Source organism: Balaenoptera ricei, chromosome 3, assembly GCF_028023285.1.
Source record: "Balaenoptera ricei isolate mBalRic1 chromosome 3, mBalRic1.hap2, whole genome shotgun sequence".
NCBI classification, from domain to species: domain Eukaryota; kingdom Metazoa; phylum Chordata; class Mammalia; order Artiodactyla; family Balaenopteridae; genus Balaenoptera; species Balaenoptera ricei.
In genome coordinates this window covers 172,190,548-172,212,603 of record NC_082641.1, presented here as the reverse complement: position 1 = coordinate 172,212,603, position 22,056 = coordinate 172,190,548, and the positions used below count along the sequence as shown (strand labels likewise).

Sequence of the window (22,056 nt, the reverse complement as noted above, 5' to 3'; positions counted from 1 at the left end):
ATGAAGATAAAATGGCGAAACTGCTCTGGATAAAGGTCTGGGAGATCCTCAAATATTAAACCTAGAATTATCAAATGACCCATCAATCCCACCTAGGTACATGCTCAAGAAAATGAAAACACATGTTCGATCAAAACATATATGAATTTTATAGTAATGTGATTCATAGTAAGCAAAAGGGAGAAACATCCAAATGTCCATTAACAGGTGAATAGATAAACACAACATGTTTTATCCAATCAGTAGAATATTATTCTGACACAAAACGAAGGAAATATTCACGCATAGTTGTCTCTTGAAGAAATTATGCTGAGTGAATGAAGTCCTTCAAAAGGCCATATATAATTCTTTTAATATGAAAGAGCAGAATATGGAAATAGAAAGTAGAGTAGTGGTTTTTTAGGCTGGGGGATTGGAGGAGGAGGATAAGAAGATTAGCAGTGATAGCTAAAGGGCGGAGGAGTTTCTTTTTGAAGTAACAAAAATCCTCAAAAATTGTGATAATTGTGTGTATCTGCAAATATACTGAAACCATTAAAATGTACACTTAATGGATGCCTTCTAAAGTATGTGCATTATATCTCCATAAAGCTGTTCAAATAAATCAGTGCATGAAGTATTTTGCAATGTAAAAGAGTTTTGCAGTTCAATCTCTTGGGAAGCTATCACACCCTATGAGGATAGCTGAGCCCAACAGAAAGAAGGAGGACTTTCTCCTCTTGCCTCAAGATCTAAGATCTTGCCTCAACATATAAGACTCTCCAGGTTAAACACATCCATCACCTCACTTAGTCACCTTTATTTTTGTTTGCATGGTGAGTATGCTTAAGATCCACTCTCTCAGCAAATATCAATTATACAATACAGTGTAAGTATCAGAATCATCATGTTTTAATCTTTAGATGCAATTTTATTAGTCAGTTATATTTCAATAAAGATGGGGGCAGGAAGAGTTTCTAGGTGCATTCCAATTTTAAGTACAATTTATAGTTTTTCTTCTGTCAGTGGAAATAGGAATACAATTGCCTTATATATATATTATAGCTGTTGACATTTCAACACACAGGGAACACTGATCTAAAATAAATTTTTCTAGGCACACAGGGAACACTGATCTAAAATAAATTTTTTTCCAGTGTAAAATGTACACCTGAGAAGTTAATGCACACACTTCACAGCCTGTGGTTTGACTGAGATTTGTCCTGGCACCCAGCTGACTGATTCAGACCTCCTACCAGAGCCAAGTGCGCTGGGATTAGGTACCTTAAGTACTTAATGAGTGGGGATGGGGCAGGGATGGGTGGAAGGTTCAGCGCTGTCAAGGACCAAAGATGAAAATGGAGCCGGCCCTTTACTACAGACAGTGAGTTCACATTTAAGTGTCTGCGTTTCTTAACAAGAAGCACAGCTCCACGAATGGCCATACAGCCTTACACCAAGCCCTTGAGCCCTGGTGGACATAAAACCTTGTTCCAGGCAGGGCAGGCCGGAGCCATCCTCTTATCTGTACTTGCTCCGTCTTGAAACTGAATCAGGAATTCCAGTGCACGAGGAGCTGCGGAAGACAGCAGAGGCAATCCCGGGGAAGGAAAAATTTCTGTCACAAACCAAAAGTGCCAGGCGGGGACAGGTCCCATCCCAACAACGGAAAGTGGTTCCGCTGACTCAGGCTTCCTCCCACAGGCTGTCACTCAGGCATGAGGGGGTGTGGCACTGGGACCTGTCCAACCAGGAGGCCGGTGAGGCAGGTGGGCGGGGCGACGCGGCGCACCAGCGTGGACGTCGGTTCTTCCCACCGCGTAGGGCTGGCGGCTTACCTACCCTTCAGGGTGTTTGGTAGCGCTTCCGTCTCTTCTGCTCTGACCTGCTCTGGTGGTTGGAGTCGAGGGAAGGACGCAGGAAGACCTAGGAAATCTCGCAATGGTGAGTGTGCTGCCCCGGGGAGCGGAGACGGGGCGGAGGGACTGGTTGGAAGCGCCCGGAACCGGCCTCTTCGCGGTCAACTCCGGAGTCTGCGGACCCGAATCCACCGGGAGCGCCCCGCGGACCTCAGTCCCCTCCGATTCGCAGCATGGGGGCTGAGCCGGCAGCCGGGACCCGGTCCATGCGGGTGGCGTCTTCAGCCCGACCCCGGAGCCTCTCTGGGCAACTCTGCACCCGCAGCCCCGTGTCTCTTCCAGATTGTGCGTTGACCACGGGGAGGGTCATTAAGGGACCATTCTGTTTCCTATAGTAGAGGGACCAACTATAATGTCCCTTGTCCTTTTAGTTTGAAAGGAGGTTTTCATTTTTTATGGATTACAAGTTTATATCCATTACTGTTTAAAGGATCAGATCTTGCAGTAGTTTCCTTTGTAGAAAAGTGTAAATTCCTAAGGGAGGAAAGTATCTCAGGACTCCCTGCCCGCATATCCTCCTCCACTCTTCCGCTGTTAACTCCAGCCACCCTCAGATAACTAGTTTTGATTACTACCTCATCATCCTTTGAGTGTTTCTTTATACACAAACAATCCCGTGCGAATGCCTGTTTTTCTTACAGTTTTTGTTCTTGGAATGATTACTTGGGATCCACATATTTGATGTTTGACTATTGAAAGTTAAGCCTCACCCCTCCCTTTTCCCCTAGTGCTTCTTACCTGGACGGGCTGATAAGAAAGCCTGGAGGCTCCTGCCCTGTGAGTTGCTGTTTGCTGGGGTCTCCTCCTGTGCCCTGTGCTGCCCTGTATTGCATTGTTGACCCCACCAAGCCTGGGTTGTATACACTGAGAACTCCGAGTTGGCAGTTTCTGTTAATCCCTTGTACTTCGGGAGCAGGAATATGAGAATGGGGCCCTCCTTCCAGTGGTCCTGGGTTGATGTCTCAGCTGGAACCTATCTGTGTTTAGAGTGAAGGTGTAACTGAAGCTGGGTTTGCGCAGACATTAGTGCTGAGGGGAGGAGTGGGGGAGTAGGAGGAGGGTTACACCCTGTGAATGAGGTGAGTCCAAAAGACAGTCACTACTTAAAGGGCCGTTATTTCAGAGAAAGTGAAGGAGAAGAGACAGGGAAAGGCAGCCAGTAGGTGATGAGATTCCAGAAGGCTCACCAAAACTTTTAAAATAACTTTTAAGAGGCTGTTGCCCCTTCATCTATTACAACAAGGATCCTTACCCTCTGGGTTATGATGGACAACACCCACTGTCTCAGTTTGGCACAGCAAAGAGATTAGTTCAAACCCAACATAAGTGAGTTCCTTAAATTCTATAAAGCGATCAGTGTCATGAGGAGACCTCTAACCCTGCTGGCAGTGATGGGAGGCTCTGTGGAGGAGGGCCTTAAGTTGTCCATAGGCTTCTGATGCAAGGCACTGCCTAGGTCCCATCTTAATACGCCATTAAAGCTGTAATTGTCTCCATGTACTGGGATCTCTTAAAAATAGAGGGCTCCACTGAGGTGCCTGTTATGGCTTTGGTACTGGAAAGAGCACCCCAGTCAGCTCAGACTGAGTACTCACACCTACTTGTTATATGATGGAGCTAAACCTTGGCCCTCTGGCTTATGCCTCCCGGTGGAGAGATGACATTTCTTTCTACAGTCCTTTGAAACACGCTGTGGTGGTGGAGGAGCCATTGTCTCCAACACCTTGTTTCCCTGGGTAGTTGCTTGGGATTAACTGAATGCACAGGTCTGGGGAAGTGCATAGACTAAGGATGACAGTACACCCTGAGGTATTGTCAGGGTGTATTGGAACTCAGTGGAGAGTTGCTGCCCTTCATCCCTCAATTGGGACAGCCTTGGTAGATAAGCACACCCATGGTTCACCACACCTAGGGAAAAATCAGGAAGTCCTCAGGGGTGAGCTGTACAGATCTGTCTTCTTCTTCTTCTTCTTTTGGTGTAGACTTAAGCGTTTTTAGATCAGTTTTAGGTTTAGAGAAGAATTGAACAGAGATTATAGAGAGATCTCACATAACCCTTCTCCATCCGTACAGTATTCACTGCTTTTTAAATCTTGTAGGACTGCTACATTTGTTAGAATTGCTGAACCAATACTGATGCATTAAAAGTGCACAGGTTGTATTAGTGTGGACCTTTTGTATTGTGTTATGTAATGTATGGATTTGGCAAATATAGAATGTGTCCATCATTTATGCACATGTAGTGTAATTTTACTTACGTAAAAATACTCTGTGCTCAACCTGTTGATTCATCTCTTTCTCTGACCCTCAAATCCTTTAAAACCAAAGCCAAAAATCTTCACAGCCAAAGATCTTTTTACGGTCTCATGCTTTTGTTTTTTCCAGAACCTCATATACTTGGCACCATACGGTATATGACCTTGTTAGGTTGGCTTCTTTCACTTAGCAATATACTTTTAAGCTTCCTCCATGTATTTTCAGGGCTTGATACCTCATTTCTTTTTATCACCAAAGAGTATTTCATTGCACTGATCATTTATTTATTAGACTCTTGAAGTATATCTTGCTTAACTCTAACTCTTGCCAATTATGAATAAAGCCTCTACAGATTTTTGTGTACAGGTTTTCTGTGAACATAAGATTTGAATTCATTTGGACAAATAGCAAGGAGTGTAATTGCTGAATCTTACTATACATAATAAGAGTATATTTTTTGAAAGAAAGCTCCTGTCTTTCATTGTTAGGGTACCAATTTCCTTTCACCTCAGCAATGAATGAGGATTATCTTCCCATCTTCACCAATATTTGCCGTTCTGAGTATTTTGAATTATAGCCATTTATAAGTGTGTCGTGATACCTCGTTGTTGTTTACTCAATTTCCCATTGACATTTGATGTGGAGTATGCTTTCATGTAGCATATTTCTTTTTGGTGTGTCTTCTTTGGGGAGCTGTTTGTTCAGATCTTTTACCCATTTTTAATTAGGTTGTTTTTCTTCTTACTGTTGAGCTTTAAGAGTTCTTTGCATCTGTTGGATACCAGTCATTTATCAGATAAATGTTTTGCAAAGATTTTCTCCTACTCTCTGACTTGTCTTTTCATTTTCTTAACACTTTTCTTTCTCAGAGCAGGAATGTTTTCATTTCAGTGAAGTGAAATTATACTTCTTTCTTTTACAGACCTTGCATTTGGTGTTATATTTCAAAATTCATCACTAAGCCCAGAGTCACCTACATTTCCTTCTGTATTATTTTCTAGGAGTTTATTACTTTTGCATTTCACATTGAGATCTATGATGTGTTTTGAGTTATTTTTTGTGAAATGTATAAGGCCTGTGTCTGCATTCATTGTTGTGTGTCTGTGTGTGTGCATGTGTTTTATGTGGATATCCGTTATTTCCAGTGCTATTTGTTTAAGAGGTTCCCTTTTCATTTGGATTTCCTTGCCATCCTTCTCCAAGTTCAGCTGAATACATTTGTGTGGGTCTATAGGAAAGCAACTGATTAACCCTCAATCTCAGTCTCTTATTGATTTCAGGAGCTATCTCTTTCATTGTGGATTCTTTCAGATGTTTCACAGGGATAATCATGTTATACAAACAAATGTTATAGATTTAGCTACAGGATTCATGAAGATGTTCATTCTCAGGAAGTGAAAGTTCCCTCTGTTAGTAGTTTGTTTTCATAAATGGATGTTGGATTTTATCAAATTCTTTTTCATTTTCATTTTGCCCTTTGTTCCTTTCTGATATTTGTACTTTTTGTCTTCCCTCTTTTCTTAGTTATCTTGACTAGATATTTATTAATGTTATTAATCTTGATAAAGAACTAGAGTTAGGGACTTCCCTGGTGGTCCAGTGGTTAAGGCTTCTTGCTCCCAATGCAGGGGGCCTGGGTTCCATCCCTGGTCAGGGAACTAGATCCCACATGCATGCTGCAGCTAAGAGTCCGCATGCTGCAATGAAGATCCCACGAACTGCAACTAAGACCCGGTGCAGCCAAATAAATAAATAAATATTAAAAAAAAAAAAAAGAATCAAGAGTTAAAAAATTTTTTTCTCCATCGATATCCCACAGTTACCTTACTTTTTTTCTAATTTTTATTATTTCTTTTATTCTGTTTACTTTGTGTTTCATATGCTCTTCTTTTTATCGTTTCCTAAGGTACATGCTTTTACGTTATTGTTTACACATCTTGGTGTTTTTCCAGTGTATTTGTTTTATGGCATAAATTTCCCTCTAGGCACTGCTTCTGCTGCATCCCACATCCTTTGACACATTATGTTTTCATTTCATTTAGTTCAAAATAAATTTTATATTTCTTGAGACTTCTTTGACCTTCTGTATTATTTTGAAGGGTGTTGTTGAATCTCCAGGTATTGAGAGGTTTTCCAACTCTTGCTGTTATTGATATCTAGATTAATTGCCTTTGAGGTCTAAGAGCATAGTTTGTATGGTTTTTCTTCTTTCAGATTTGTTAAGGTATGTTACATATCCCAGCATGTGTTCTGTCTTAGTGAATGTTCCATGTAAAGTTGAGAAGAATGTGTATTCTGCCCTTGTTGCATAAAGCATTCCATAGGTTACAGTTAAGTTGAGTTGTTTCATAGTGCTTGTTCAGCTCAACTCTGTCCTTCCTGATTTTCTGCCTGCTGAAATTTATAGCTTGTCATAAGGGGGTGTTCATGTACAATTATAATAATGGATTCATGTATTCCTCCCTGCCTTCTTCACGTCTTTCCTTAAGTACTTTGCCCCTTTGTTGCTATGTATGTACACATGAAGGATTGTTATACCTTCTTGGAGAATGGACCTTTTTGTCCGTATGTAAAGCCCCTTTTTATCGCTGAGTTTTCCTTGGGCTGAAATCTGCATTATCTGAAATTCATATACCAATGCCAGCTTTTTTTTGATTAGTTTTGGCATAGTGCATTTTTCTCTATCCCTTTACCTTTCATCTACCTGTGTCTTCATATTTATAATGGGTTTTTTGTAGACAACCTATAATTAGTTTTTAAAATCTGATATTACTGTATTTGTCTTTCACTTGTATTGAGACCATTGATGATTGAAATGGTGATTAATCAGTTGGATTAATATCTACCACACATTCTTCTGTTTCTATTTGTTGCCCTTGTGCTTTCTTTCGTTTGCCTTCCCCCTTTTTTCTACCTTCTCTGGCTTTAACTGAGCATTTTACCTGATTCTTCATTTTAATCCTCTCTTAGCCTATCAGTTACACATTAAAAAAAATTTTTTTTGGTGGTTGCCCTTGAGTTTTTAGTATATATTTAGAATTAGCCTACGTCTTCTGTCAAGTAACACTATACCTCTTCATTGGTTGTACAGGTATCTCATACCACACTATTCTCAATTCCCTCCTGTCTTACCTTACTTATCCACAAGGTTTTCATTACCAGTGTCATTGTTGCTAATATTATTTTACACAAAGTCTTATCTGTTATATATGATAATATTAAAGATGTTTATTTATTCCTCTCCTAATCCACCTTCATCATTTGTATTCTTTCTTATGAATTTTGAACACTTGTTTCAAAGTAGATGTAGTAATGACAAATTCCCTCAATTTTTGTCTCAGAAAGTCCTCAGTTCTTCCTTGTTTTTTAAGGATAATTGTCCTTGATGTAGTATTCTTAGGGTGGTTTTAATTTCAGAACTTTAAGCATTTCAACCCACTCTGTTTTTGCTTGTTTGTTTTCTGAAAAGATGTCCAGTTTAATTCTAATTTCTCTATACCTGAGGTCTGTTTCCCCCTCTGGCTTCTTAAAATACATTATTTTTGCATTTGATTTTTCTCTAGTTAGAGTATGATATACTTTAGTCTTCTTTTTAGGTGTTTTCGTGTTTAGTGTTCACTGAGATTCATGGATCTACAGTTGTTGTCTATCATTAATTTTAGAAAAATCTCAGTGATTGTTACTTACATCTTCTGTTTCTTTCTGTCTCTCTTTTCCTTCAGTTATTTTCATTATGCGTGTTTTTAATCTTCTGTTAGAAAAAGTTATGCTAGGGTTTATGGATAGTGTGTTCTATCTGTTTTGTTCCTTTTGTCTTTGCATTACACTATGGTGAAACTTTTTTTTTTCAGTACAGGCCTTAAGAACAGAATATTTGTGGCATATTTCAAAACGTCTTTATTTTCTCTTTCTCAGTTCCAGAGACACCAGTTTGCCTTTTGAAGTCATTGGTCTCATGGCTCTAGGAAGACTTTCAGATGTTTTCATTCTCTTCTAGTAAGATTGAAAATCACAACTTTTAGGTTCAAAAATTCCAGAGTGTAAGTTGGCCAGGCAGCAGCTAGCGTGGCTGCTCAGGAAACATTAGGTCCTGCAATTGCAGAATGGAGACCGTATGTTGTTTTGGAGGAAACCACTGATGAAACCTTTGCATATTTTATAATCGTGGACAAATTCACCATCAACCCATATGAACTTAAGTGAACTCGCTAGCAATCTGTAGCTCTTAACCTGTTCCTCAAGGGAACAGGGTTTGATCAGAAAGAGCTATTCTGGCTATTATCTCTGTATGTGTTCTACAGTTTGGCTGGAACAATCCCTGAGGCACATGAGTGGAGGGATTTTGTGGTCTAAGTTGTTATTCCTTTTTCCTCGGGTCTGAGCTCTAAGTTTAGAATAACCTTCTAACTGCATGAAATTACACATAGAGAGAAGGGAAGAACACAGTCTGTGATCATTATTGCACAACTTAAAAGCAGTGCTTCCCCACAAGAAGATTTACATTCAGTCAGGTGCATCTAATTACTTCCAAAGGCCTGGAGGACTTTGGAACAGTGGGGCCAGCTGGGCTTTGGTAAAAGTTTTATTTCTACAGTTCCCCTGGACTCTCATGTTTGGTGATAGGACTAGGAAGAAAAGCTTCCAGTTCTCCTCAGGAGACTCATTCATTGAAAACTCATGCAGATTTGACCCTCTACCTCATGGAGTGCTATAAATGGTGGATAATAAGGGAGAAGATGAAAGAATTTTCTCACACAAAATCAATGTTTTTAAAATGATATTTGTTTCACTTGTATAGCATTTCTGTCGTTTCCCAGCAATCTCTGGGCTCTACCATTAATGAGGTATAAGTTATCACGTGATCACAGAAATAATGTGTAAATAATTTCCATGTGTTCATGATGCCATTAAATTTACGAGGAAGCATGGAGAGAATAAGTTTCTCATGATCAAGTCATAGAATAACTCTTTGGAAACAACAGATTCATAAGTAACCTTACTGTAAATGGAGTATAGATGTCTAGTGCTGTCAGTCTCATGCATCTTACTGTACACATATTTTGGGTGTTTTAGGACTCATTGGCTATTGAGGATGTGGTTGTGAACTTCACCCTGGAGGCGTGGGCTTTGCTGGATCCTTCACAGAAGAAACTCTACAGAGATGTGATGCAGGAAATCTTCTGGAACCTGGCCTCAGTAGGTAAGGATGGTGACGTTCTTTCACCTAGTCAATTAGAGAACAAATGCTTTGTGCTACTTGACATTGTTCTAAGATGTGGAATTGGGGAAGGGAGGATGTTGGGATATCAACTGGGCTTGGTCACCCTAAACAATGGACATAGAATCAAATAATTCTTATTAATTTCTAATATTTTGGAATAATTTTTTGGGTCTGCATTTTAGGAAAAACATGGGAAGATCATGACATTGGAGATCAGTACAAAAACCAGGGGGGAAACCTAAGGTATGTCACACTCACACTACAAAGCATTGTCTCAAGTGAGAATCCTGGTAAATTATGAAATTTTAAAAACCAGCAAACAAAACAAATAGCCCCTTCTTCAAATTTAGTTTTTCGTAGAAAATTTCTACCAAAAACATTTTCTTAAATGTGACATAAATGTTAGGTGTTTGCAAAATAGTTCACTTGCAAATATTATTAATAAACCCTATATTTGAATATCACTTTTAATAGTAGGAAAGGTGAAGTCCCATTGCAGTACATTCAGTATATTCAATTTCTAACAATTCACACAAGGTGGAAAACCTATACTATTCCTATAAATCATAATAAATACAAGAAATATAAGATCAATAAAGAAATCATTAGAAATGTGCTTTTCAGTTTTCACAGAAGTCCTATGGTAGAGAGACTCTCTGAACGTAAAGACAGTAGTTCCTGTGGAGAACACTTCAGCCTTATTCCATCTCTCAATCTGAAGAAGAAAACTACTGGATTAAAACCATGTGAATGCAGTGCATGTGGAAAAGTCTTCATGGATCGTTCATCCCTTACTAGACACGTGAAATATCACATTGAACATGAACCGGGAAAGTTTCAAAAATATGGTGACAAGCTATATAAATGTAAGCACTGTGGTAAAGCCTTTAATCATTTCACTTCCTTCCTAATGCACAAAAGAAGTCACACTGGAGAGAAACCGTATGAATGTAAAATATGTTCTAAAGCATTGAGTACTCTCAGTTGTCTTCGAAAACATGAAAGAACTCATACTGGAGAAAAACCCTATAAGTGTAAGGCATGTGGGAAAGCCTTCACATGGCTCATAACCTTTCAAAAACACATGATAACACACAGTGGAGATGGACCTTATAAATGTAAAGAATGTGAGAAGGTATTCATTAATCCCAGTTCTCTTAAAATACATGAAAGGAGTCACACTGGAGAGAAACCCTATCAATGTAAACAATGTGGCAAAGCCTTCAGTTATTACTGTTCCTTAAGAGTACATGGAAGAACTCACACTGGAGAGAAACCCTATGAATGTAAACAGTGTGGAAAAGCCTTTAGTTGTCATGAAAGCATTCAAACACATGAAAGAATTCACACAGGAGAGAAACCCTATCAATGTAAACACTGTGAGAAAGCCTACAGATACCACAGTTCTCTTCGAACCCATGAAAGGAGTCACACTGGAGAGAAACCTTACCAGTGTAAACAGTGTGGAAAAGCCTTTCGATGTAAACAAACCTTTCGAGCACATGAAAGGAGTCACAGAGGAGAGAAACCCTATGAATGTAAGCAGTGTGGTAAAGGCTTCAGTTATTTCAGTTCCTTCCGAATGCACAAATGGCATCACACTGGAGGGAAACCGTATGTGTGTAAAACATGTTCTAAAGCATTGAGTAGTGCCACATCTCTTCGAAATCATGAAAGAACCCACACTGGTGAAAAGCCCTATGAGTGTAAGGAATGTGGGAAAGCCTTCACCTGGCACAAAACCTTCCAATATCACATGATAACACATACTAGAGATGGACCTTATAAATGTGAAGAATGTGAGAAAGTATTCCTTAATCTTAGTTCTCTAAAAATACATGAAAAGAGTCACACTGGGGAGAAACCCTATCAATGTAAGCAATGTGGTAAAAGTTTTAGTTCTCAAAAAGGTTTACAAATGCATGAAAGAACCCATACTGGAGAAAAACCCTATGAGTGTAAAATATGTGGGAAAACCTCTGCATGGTACAAAACCTTCCAATATCACACGATAACACACACTAGAGATGGACCTTATAAATGTAAAGAATGTGAGAAAGTGTTCATTAATCCCAGTTCTCTTAAAATCCATGAATGGAGTCACAATGGAGAGAAACCCTATCAATGTAAACAATGTGGTTTAAGTTTTAGTTCTCAAAAAGGTTTACAAAATCATGAAAGAAATCACACTGGAGAAAAACCCTATGAATTTAAGCAATATGGGAAAGCATTGTTTGTTACCAGTTCTTCTCAAAGACAGGAAAGGACTCACACTAGAGAGAAACCATATGTGTGTAAAACATGTTCTGAAGCATTTAGTACTCACAGTTCTCTTCAAAATCATGAAAGAACCCACACTGGAGAAAACCCCTATGAATGTAAAATATGTGGGAAAACGTTCAGTTCCACCTATGTTCAAGTGCATGAAAGAAGTCACACTGGAGAGAAACCCTTTCAATGTCAGGAATGTGGGAAAGCCTACATTTCTCTGTCAAGCATTCGACGGCATATGAGACTGCACACTGGAGAGAAACCATACAAATGTGAAGAATGTGGGAAAGCCTTCTTTTATCACAGTAATTTACAAAGGCATGAAAAGGTTCACTAGATAAAACCTCTTGTTTGTAAACAGCTGGGAAACACTTCAATTGGCCCACATCCTTAGACGTGAAAACTCCTATGAAGAAGTATAAATGTGACATGAGATAACTTGATGGAAAGTAATCCATGCCTAATGTTCCAGAAAACCTTCAGTATGAAAGACTTGTTTTAAAAGTTTTTAAATATGCTGTGTTTAGCAAGGATCTTTCTTAAAGTGTATCCTTGGACATAGGATTTCTACTAATTTCAAAAATAATATTAATGTGTGTTCTGTAAGTTGTCTTTCAACAATAGTACATAAGGTTTAAAGGTAGTGATTTTAAGTTTAATCAAATGATTTTTTTCTGTTTCCGTTTTGAAGTCTGTTGGATCCATGGGTGAATTAAAATGTATTTCTAATATGTAGGTAGGCTTAAATTTTTATAATATTCTATTCATTCTCTGTTAAAGGGTCATTGAAAATGGCAGTTTGGTATTTTCCTACTGGCCTTGGGTGGCAGTTCCCGTATACCCCTAATCTATTGTATATATTGCACCCTTTTTACTGAGAAAGATCCTTTTTGGGGGGTGATGGGTATAGGAGCCTTTTTCAGTTTTCCATTCTATTAAACACTTGGAATAAATTTTTATGTACGGAAAGGTTGTCAAAGAGTATACTTTTACATAAATTATGATTTTCCTCTTTGCTTTTTGTCTTTCCTTCTGACTGGTAGTTGGTGAATAGAATTTGAATTAAGAAGAGAGACTTATGGGACTTACCTGGTGGTCCAGTGGTTAAGACTCCATGCTCCCAATGCAGAGGGCCCGGGTTCAATCCCTGGTCAGGGAACTAGGTCCCGTGTGCCGCAACTAAGACCTGGCGCAGCCAAATGAATAAATAAGTACTGAAAAAAAAAAGGGAGTGGGGCTTCCCTGGTGGCGCAGTGGTTGAGAATCCGCCTGCCAATGCAAGGGACATGGGTTCGATCCCTGGTCCGGGAAGATCCCACATGCTGTGGAACAACTAAGCCTGTGTGCCACAACTACTGAGCCTGCGCTCTAGAGCCCACGAGCCACAACTACTGGGCCCATGTGCTGCAACTACTGAAGCCCGCACACCTAGAGTCCGTGCTCTGCAACAAGAGAAGCCACCGCAATGAGAAGCCTGCGCACCGCAACAAAGAGTAGCCCCTGCTCTCCACAACTAGAGAAAGCCCTCACGCAGCAACGAAGACCCAACCCAGCCAAAAATAAACAAATAAAAATAAAATTAAATTAAAAAAAAAAAAGAAGAGAGACTTGTGATAGGACAAAAAATCTATAGAGTTGGAGATACATTGCCTGTGAGTAATGTTAGGAGCTAGATTTACCAGAATTCATCTCCTTTGTGACTCTGTGTTAGAAGTCATCAGTTGCATTACCTGAGTTGGATTGCAAGGCAGATGCAAAGAGGGTATTCTTCAGATTTTGGAGCCACCACACTGGGAGAGAGACAGATGAATAGGAGGTTTGAGGACAATGTCTTGCAGCTTATTTCCCAGATTCTGTGCCCCTGTAGTTAAGAGTATCCCCAACACCACCAACAAATATTTGATTTCCATTTTCTTAGAAGTCTAGTTTTCCCCTGATGTCTTCACAAGTTCCACATCAAAATCCATCAGAGTTTGAATTTTTCTGTAAGGCCTTTTATGTCCACTTGGAAAGTAATTCATGTTTCATCGTTGGGAGTATTGTCTTATTACCGTCTTCTGTAGATTATATCTTTATAATGTCTAATTTGTATAGGAAACACCTTATGCCATTAATAGTGCTAGTGAGTATGTTTTCCTGATTCACCATGACATTCAGAAGGGTGCAGCCAAAGAGATCAACATGGGGGTTTGTTTCTCTGCTGCATTGGGTAGTGTCTGTCTTGACCCATTGTTTCCATGTGAGAATAAGCTCCTTCCTCATATCAGGAATACTGTGGTTCTGAAACCTAATGGTGTATCCCAAGTGGGATCTACCTGGGGACATCCTCATTCGTGTAAATCACATCATTTCCTCCCATCACCATCTGTAGACTATTTCCAGCTCTCAAGCCTACTCTGTGCCTGCTTACATGGAAACATCTTTAGAAATTCATGCATATCCCACTCTGGAAAATTTCCTGAGGCAACATCAGTGACTGTGAGTTGAGAGGGCAATAGAAACAGTTGGCAGAACCTATGTTATGGGCACATTCCATCGGCCACAGTAATCCCGGCTGTCTCTTATTTGTAAAATATGTTTGTTTGCTTGTTCACACAGTACTTCAATTTTTACTGAGTTTGGGGAATCATACGCTCTGGAATTTGTCTGAGTAACAGTTACTCCATTATTGTCTCCCTCCCCACACCCATTTACCATAAAGGCTTTAGCAGCCTCTGTTTATGCATCCAGGTGTCTCTAAACCACCCATGGTGGACACAAGTTATCCAAGGCATTCTTGTACCAGAAACTAGTCTCCTCAACTGTTACTGCACACAATTAGAACAGCTCTGCTGGCAGCTGACAGAGTTGTTCTGTAAATGGAGGCCCTCTCATGACCAGAGTTGAGCCTCCACAGCCAATTTCCCATTTTGCCTTGGGTCATGAATGTAGGACCCCTCAGTTTTGCTAACCAGAGTCTTCCTCGTTAAAAAGGCATTGGTACTTGCAGCATAAAGCAAAAATTGACCCCTCTGTCACATCCCACTTGCTGAAGGAACTGTGTTCCCCCCCAAGTTAATGTCTTTTGTTCTGGAGTAGGTCACTTCTTTCTGGACACATGGCCACTTGAGGAGTCACTTGGGATCCCAGGAGAGACCAGGGAGTCCACATACTTTATATACAGGGTGCTGCCACCACACCTGATGGGGTCCACTGCAGAGATGCTGTGTTCTGTCCCTAAATCAAACAGGCCATCTGGGATGAGAGATTGGACCCAAGCATTAGATGGATTAGTCAAACTCCAGGCAATCGTGCTAGCAATAGAGAATTCCCCAGCCAAGAATGGAACTCATCTGTACGTTGTTACAGATCGTTTGGCCACTGCCAATGATCTAGGTGCCTCAACCACCAATCACAGCTCCTTATCCAAGGGTGCCCCCTTTGGCATTAAGAAGTCTGAGAGTAACGCCTCACAATATCCAAGTCCAAATCAATGCCAGTCCTTACTCTGTGCATATATTAAACCTCAGTCTGCAGAGGCTCAGTGTTCAGAGTGATAAATTGACTTCTGGGCACACTCTCACCTGGGATCTGATGGTATTAACCTTGGTCCTGTGAGCCCCCACGATCCGTAACCACTTAGAGACCTCTAACCTCAATGTTAGGCAATATTCATGGGACATCCCTTCTCTGCCATGGCTGCCTTAGTGACTGACCGAGGCATCTGATGTGAACAAACACACCATTGGTAATAAACTCAATAGACATAGTTTCCTGACCAAGGAAGGGGTCCCTACAGCTGATGGCAAACAGACTTTGTAGGGCCCTTCACCCCCTCTACTGGCTACTTGCTATGCTCTAACCTTGGTAGATACTTATATACAAAAATTACGTATACTATCACACATAACCCTTCTGAAACCAAAATGCAATCACTCACCGACACACGGTAGAAATTATTGATATCCACTCAATTCTGAAATACCAGGCTGTTGAAAAAGGCATTCAGTGGCAGTCTCAGGACCCCAGTCTACAACCCTCATAGGATGTCCTAATGGCTTACTTAAAGCTTGCTTTCTTCTATACATAGGTCTTCCTGCTGTTCAGGGCATTATTCAGATTTAATCCTCAGTCTTTGGGGCCAGTTACTTTGTTCTGGTCATCAGGCTTACTGTTATCTTACGAGTAGAGCCTTTCTATACTAGACATTTTATCAGTGACATTTCTGGCCACTCCTACAGGTCTTTGGTTTATTGTCATAGTACATCCTGGCCACCACATGTATATCCCACTCCCAGTTCTTCCTCCTAACATCATCCATAGACTGGGTAACCTACATGTCAGTATTTCATTTTGGGCACCCTCCTTCAAACCCCTCTGGCCCATCCAACACAAATGTGCTCTTTTCCTACAGTTTACAATCACAGACTCATCGTCGTTGGAGCCCCTGGCACTGACCTGGGCACACATGATGTCATTCAACAAACATATCATTAATGCCAATCAAGAAATGTCAAAAAACTTTCAAAATGCATGTAGTAGTCAGCTAATGCCTCAGGTGTTTTCCATGAAGGACAACTCTCTAGCGGACATGGTAGCTGATGACCACTTGGCTTTGCACTATTTATGAGCCAGGGAGGGAGAGTTCTGTTCCCCTAGGAGGGCTGCTTGCTGCATGTGGGTGGAATACACTGGCAAGGTGCCACCAGTAACACAAATGAGACAGCAAATTAAAATAAACAACAACAACGTTATTGAAATATTTGAACAGAATTCCAGAACCATACTGACACACTTTCCTGGATCCCTTAAAATACCCGGGGATGACAGGATTCCAATGTTGTTTCGAAGCTTCATCATCTTATTTATGTGTTGCTTGTGTCACGTGGCTTTTCAATTAATATTCAAAGTCATTTAAATGAGATGTGGCATTATTACGTCTATAAACCTCAGGAGTGAACTTTAATAAAGAACTGAACTCATTTTTGATATTTCACTCTTAAGGCTTTGGGTACCTGCTCACCTGTCTGGCCTACAATGGATAACTAAGTTAGGAAGGGTGACACACGCTCCTTTTCTTTTTGTGTCAGCAGGTAGAAGGGTCAAACCTTGAAAACCTGCAGCCTCCACTTGTACACACATTAAAGTGCCAAGCCATTCTTTGCACAAGCCTTCTGAACCAGCTACCTTTGCCCTACTCTTGTTAGAAAGTACCTTTGAGTAATAAATATCTTTCTACTGATGCACATGACAACATTAGTGTTGACATCTGATCCTGTTTTAGGTATGGGGTTGATCCTGCCCTCAAAAGGGCAATGATAAAATGGAAGGTAACTCATGGAAATTGTCTTCAGGGTGACAAACATTCAGGATAGGGAATTTTCAGAAGTGAGGAAAGAAATTCAAATACAGAGATCCAAGCATGATCACAGAATAAAAACTTTGAAACCACCAACATGGTCACCAGCAGAGGAATGAATTAGTGAATTGGTGTAGTCTTATAAGGGAAACATACAGAGCAACACAACTGAGTGGATGGTTCTGCTCTGATATGTAAAGAGCTCTGAGTGATCATTATGTTTACAACAAGACAAGAAGCTGAACAACCTGAAAAGCAACACCTGTTATTAGAGTCATGAGAGAGTTGAGGTTACATGGCAAACAATTCTCCCCATACCAGAGAGAGACAAATAGAATTGTCACCCAGAGGTGAAGCAACTGGAGCCAGCAACCTCTAGGAACACTTAAACTGGTAACTTGAATTTGCTGGAGATACAGATTGGACTAGCTTGAGATTTAAAACCTCTAGGGAGTCCAGTCTCAGGAAACTCCCCCAAATTTATCAATTTTTCTGCAAGAGCCCAACCAGGCTCTCATCATGACTGATGGAAAAACACTGCCTCATGCTTCATGCAGGAATCTGGGGAAACCATTCTGATATGTACACAAAGCATTCTGTTCCCTGTAACTCAGGCTCTCTCTTAAAGAAAACTAATTTGTCAAAACCTTATCTGAAATGGGACAGAGCACGCAGACAACTCCCTGACCCTTCAGGTTTTCTCTGTGACAAAAGAGAAGGAATGAATACTAAGAACCTGTTCTGAGGTTCATAGTCCAGGGATTCTGTCCTGCCAAAACATTACAGGCTTAAATACAAGAGAACATTCTTCCACACCAGTACCTTCTTACCATACCAACAGGGCTCGGTATAAAAAGAGTGGATTAGAACAGAGAGCTGGAAGACACAGACTACTTAAGATTGAGTTTCTAGGGATACCCAAACACAGCAGGAGAGACATACACAAGGACAGTTGTATATAGCATAAGAAATAGTAAAAGTGAAACTTATAGTTATAATCACCTATATTAAGAAAGACAGATACCAAATTAACGATCTAAATTTATACCTCAATGAACAAGAAAAAGAACAAGCTAAACCCAAAATATAAAGTGAGTACTCTTGGGCTTCCCTGGTGGTGCAGTGGTTAAGAATCCACCTGCCAATGCAGGGGACATGGGTTTGATCCCTGGTCCGGGAAGATCCCACATGCCGCAGAGCAACTAAGCCCGTGTGCCACAACTACTGAGCCTGCACTCTAGAGCTTGCGAGCTGTAACTGCTGAGCCCACATGTCGCAACTACTGGAGCCCACGCGCCACAACTACTGAAGCCCATGCGCCTAGAGCCTGTGCTCCACAACAAGAGAAGCCACCGCAATGAGAAGCCCGCGCACCGCAACGAAGAGTAGCCCCTGTTCACCACAACTAGAGAAAAGCCCACACACAGCAACAGAGACCCAACGCAGCCAAAAATAAATAAATAAATAAATTAAAAAAAATAAAGTGAGTACTCTTAAAACTACAAAACGTGGTGAAAAGAAGTGAAGACAAGTGTAAATAAATGGGAAGACATCCCAATTTCATGGTTCAGAAGAGTTAACATCGTTGAACTGGCACTACTCCACAAAATGATCTGAAGATTCAATGTAATAACTATCGTAATGCCAGCTATAATCTTTGTAAGAAATTGGCAAGTTGTTTATATATGGAATTGCAAGGGACCAGAATAGCCAAGCCACCCTTGAAAATGAAAAACAAAGTAGTAGGACTAACAAGTCTTGATTTCAAAAACTTTAAGCAAATGCACTCAAGGTAGTGTGGGGCTGACACAAGGATAGATATAGAGATGTATGTATAGATTGAGATTTGAGAAATAAACCCCTACAGGGACTTCTCTGGTGGTGCAGTGGTTAAGAATCCGCCTGCCAGTGCAGGGGACATGGGTTCAAGCCCTGGTCCGGGACAATCCCACATGCCGCGGAGCAACTAAGCCCGTGTGCATAACTACTGAGCCTGCACTCTAAAGCCCAGGAGCACAACTACTGAGCCCGTGAGCCACAACTACTGAAGCCTGCACGCCTAGAGCCCGTGCTCCGCAACAAGAGAAGCCACCGCGATGAGAAGCCCGGACACCGCAACGAAGAGCAGCCCACACTCGCTGCAACTAGAGAAAGCCCGCACACAGCACCGAAGACCCAGTGCAGCCAAGAATAAATAAATAAATTAATTAATTTAAAAAACTCTAAAAAAAAAAAAAAGAAATAAACACCTACATTTAAGGTCAGCTAATCTTTGACAAAGTTTTCAAAAATGGGAAAAGAATATTTCTTTTCATAAATTGGTGCTGGGCCAACTGGATGGCCATATGCAAAAGAAAGAGGTTGTACCCTTGTCACACCACATACAGTAATTTATCAATAAGGATCAAGGATGTTAACATAAGAGGAAACCTGTAAGAAACTTAGATAAAACATAGGAAAAATTTCCTGAACTTGGATTTGGCAAAAAATGTTGTCTATGACATCGAGGGCATTACATAAAAAAAGAAAATTGGTAATTTGAACTTCATCAAATTAATGAGTTTTGTGCTTCAAAGGACACCATCCAGAAAGTGAAAACACCCTTTGAAATCCTTGTGTACTATTGCTGGGAATATAAATTGTACTTTTGTTATGGAAAACAACATGGCAGTTCCTCAAAAAATTAGGTACTGAGTTACCATCTGATCTTGCCATTCTACCTATGGGTAAGTACTGTAAAAGTAACATAAAATTCCCTAAGGAAAAGTAAAAATAAGAGAAATTCCCTAAGCAAAGAAAATAGTGGACCAGTGTTGCTAACGGGGACCCAGAATAAAGTGAAGCCAAGTAGTTATGACAGACCTGGGGTTCAGTCAAGTATTCTGTGTTCTTAGAAAAATCACAAACAAAAACTATAAGGACCTTGATTCTGCTAAGGATCCTACCTGGAAGAGCCCCTAAGGAGAAGCTCCGATGACAGCCAATTATCAAAAACTTGTTGTCAGGCTGCAAGGACCATCCAGTCCCCTTACAAGTCTCTCAATTTTGGTTTCTGAGGTTTTTGTTTTTACTTTTAATGAAATTAATTAATTAATTAGTTAAAATTTTACTTGCTAGATCACTGATTGATTATAAAAAGATGTAAGTAACTCAGGAACAACCAGATGGAAGAGATACATAGGGCAAGGTATGGGGAGAGGACCAGGAGCTCTCTCCAGGTGCCCCAGTCTCCCCAAATCTCCATATGTTCACCAACGAGGAAGCTCCTGAGGCTTTTTTTTTTTAAATCTCTCACCCTATCCCCCCGTTCCCCAATGTACTTCCCCTTAGAGACACAGACTCTGTGTATCCTGGTTTGCAAACGTTAGGAATAATAATGCTGTCCTTTTGCTTCAAGATAATCCCGATTCTTTTCTGGAAATTATTTCTAGTTTAGGACAACAATACACAAAAGAATTGAAAACAGGAACTCAAATAGAGGTATTAGCATTATTTACTATAGCCAAAAGGTGGAATTAACCCAAGTGTCCATCAGTAGATAAATGGATCAAAAATATTTGGCACATATATATAATGGAGAATAAATCAGCTTTAAGAATAAAGCAAATTCTGACAAATGCTGCATCATGATTGAATCTCAGTGACATAATTGTAAGTGAAAGTAGCCTGTCAAAAATAGTCAAACACAGTATGATTCCATTTGTTTGAGGACATAGAGTAGTCAAATTCATAGAAAAAGTGGTTGTTGCCTGGGGCTGAGGGAAGTGGCCAATGAGGAGTTTTCTAATGGATATAGAGTTTCAGTTTTGCAAGATGAAAATAGTTGGAGATTGGTTTCACAATGTCAATGTGCTTCATACTGCTGGTTGCCCAGGGCTGAGGAAGATGGTGTTAAATAATAAAAATTCACCTAAGTAAATTTCAAGATCTGATTGGCCTTATTCAACAATTTATGAATCAGGCAGCATCCTATCTAGCAAATAGAAAGGAGCTCCTAAGAGCTATAAAAATGAAAGGTTTTTAAAGGCAGAGAGGACGTGGACAAGGAAGTCATTAAAAAAAAAAAAAGGATTATTTCAAGCACAGTCATGTTCCTTTAGGGCACAAAAGGAGTCTATTAGGCCAATTACCTCACTAGTGTTGACCAGGAAATTCCAGATTGACCAGTTAGGATTACATTCCTGGAGGAAGTTGAAACTGCAATTTGGTTAGGTATTAGTTTTGATTTGGTTACTCGGGCTTAGCACAAGTGACCCCATTTTGGGCCTGTTGTTTCTTTTTAACAGTGGGAAGATTGGGAGTGATAGCTAAAGGGGAGAGGGATTTCTTTGTGAGGTGATGAAAATGTTCAAAAATTGTGGTGACAATAGGCATATCTGCAAATATACAAAAAAACAGTGAATTGTACACATTCACGAATTGCAGTGTATAGTATGTGCATTACCTCTCAATAAAGCTGTTGGAATAAATAAATAAATGCACAAAGAGCTTTGCAATGTAAAGGAGTTGCAATTTAGTCTCTTAGGCATATTAGAGTTTTCAGGTTAATACAACGATTTCCTCCCATAGTTACCTTTTTGGTGTCTGCTGAGAATGCTTATTCCACTCTCAGCAAATTTCAAGCATACGATATAGTATCAATATATGTATATCAATCGTCACATTGTTATCTTTAAATATAGAAATTTTATTAGTTAGACTTCAATAATGCTGGAAAGGAAGAGTTTCCAGGTGCATCCCGTATTTACATAATGATTTATTGTTTTTTTAATTGGTGAAAATAGGAATCAATTGCCTTAGAGATATTCTAGTCCTCTGCATTTCAAAGTTCTCTAAGGACATAGGCAAAAACTGATCTAAAATAAATTTCCTCCTGTGTAAAATGTACACATGAGAATTTAATGAACACATCTCACGCACTGTGATTGACTGAAAAGAGTCCTTGGGCCCAGGTAGGGCTAGGGCTGCAGGGTTCAAACCTCCCAGCAGAGCCAAATGTCTGGGATTCTTTCTCTTAAGTACCAAGTGAGTGGGGAGGGGGCAGGGATGGATGGAAGGCTCAACGCTGTCAA

At 40.1% G+C, this 22,056-nt stretch overlaps 1 protein-coding gene across 3 annotated transcripts in view; it reads left to right on the top strand.

The window, feature by feature from the left end:
* Positions 1-1,786: 1,786 nt before the first annotated feature.
* Positions 1,787-22,056, top strand: part of LOC132362966 (zinc finger protein 709-like) — a 63,903-nt gene continuing 43,633 nt past the window's right edge. Inside the window, exons 1-4 of one of the 3 annotated variants that reach the window (XM_059918209.1) lie at positions 1,787-1,923; positions 9,228-9,354; positions 9,558-9,618; positions 10,009-12,278. In XM_059918209.1, the coding sequence (XP_059774192.1) occupies positions 1,921-1,923; positions 9,228-9,354; positions 9,558-9,618; positions 10,009-11,983 (2,166 nt within the window). In that variant the 5' untranslated portion in view covers positions 1,787-1,920 and the 3' untranslated portion in view covers positions 11,984-12,278. Of the gene's footprint in view, positions 1,924-9,227; positions 9,355-9,557; positions 9,619-9,999; positions 12,279-22,056 lie in introns of those variants that run through there. The other 2 variants (XM_059918208.1, XM_059918207.1) reach the window with 2 other exon arrangements.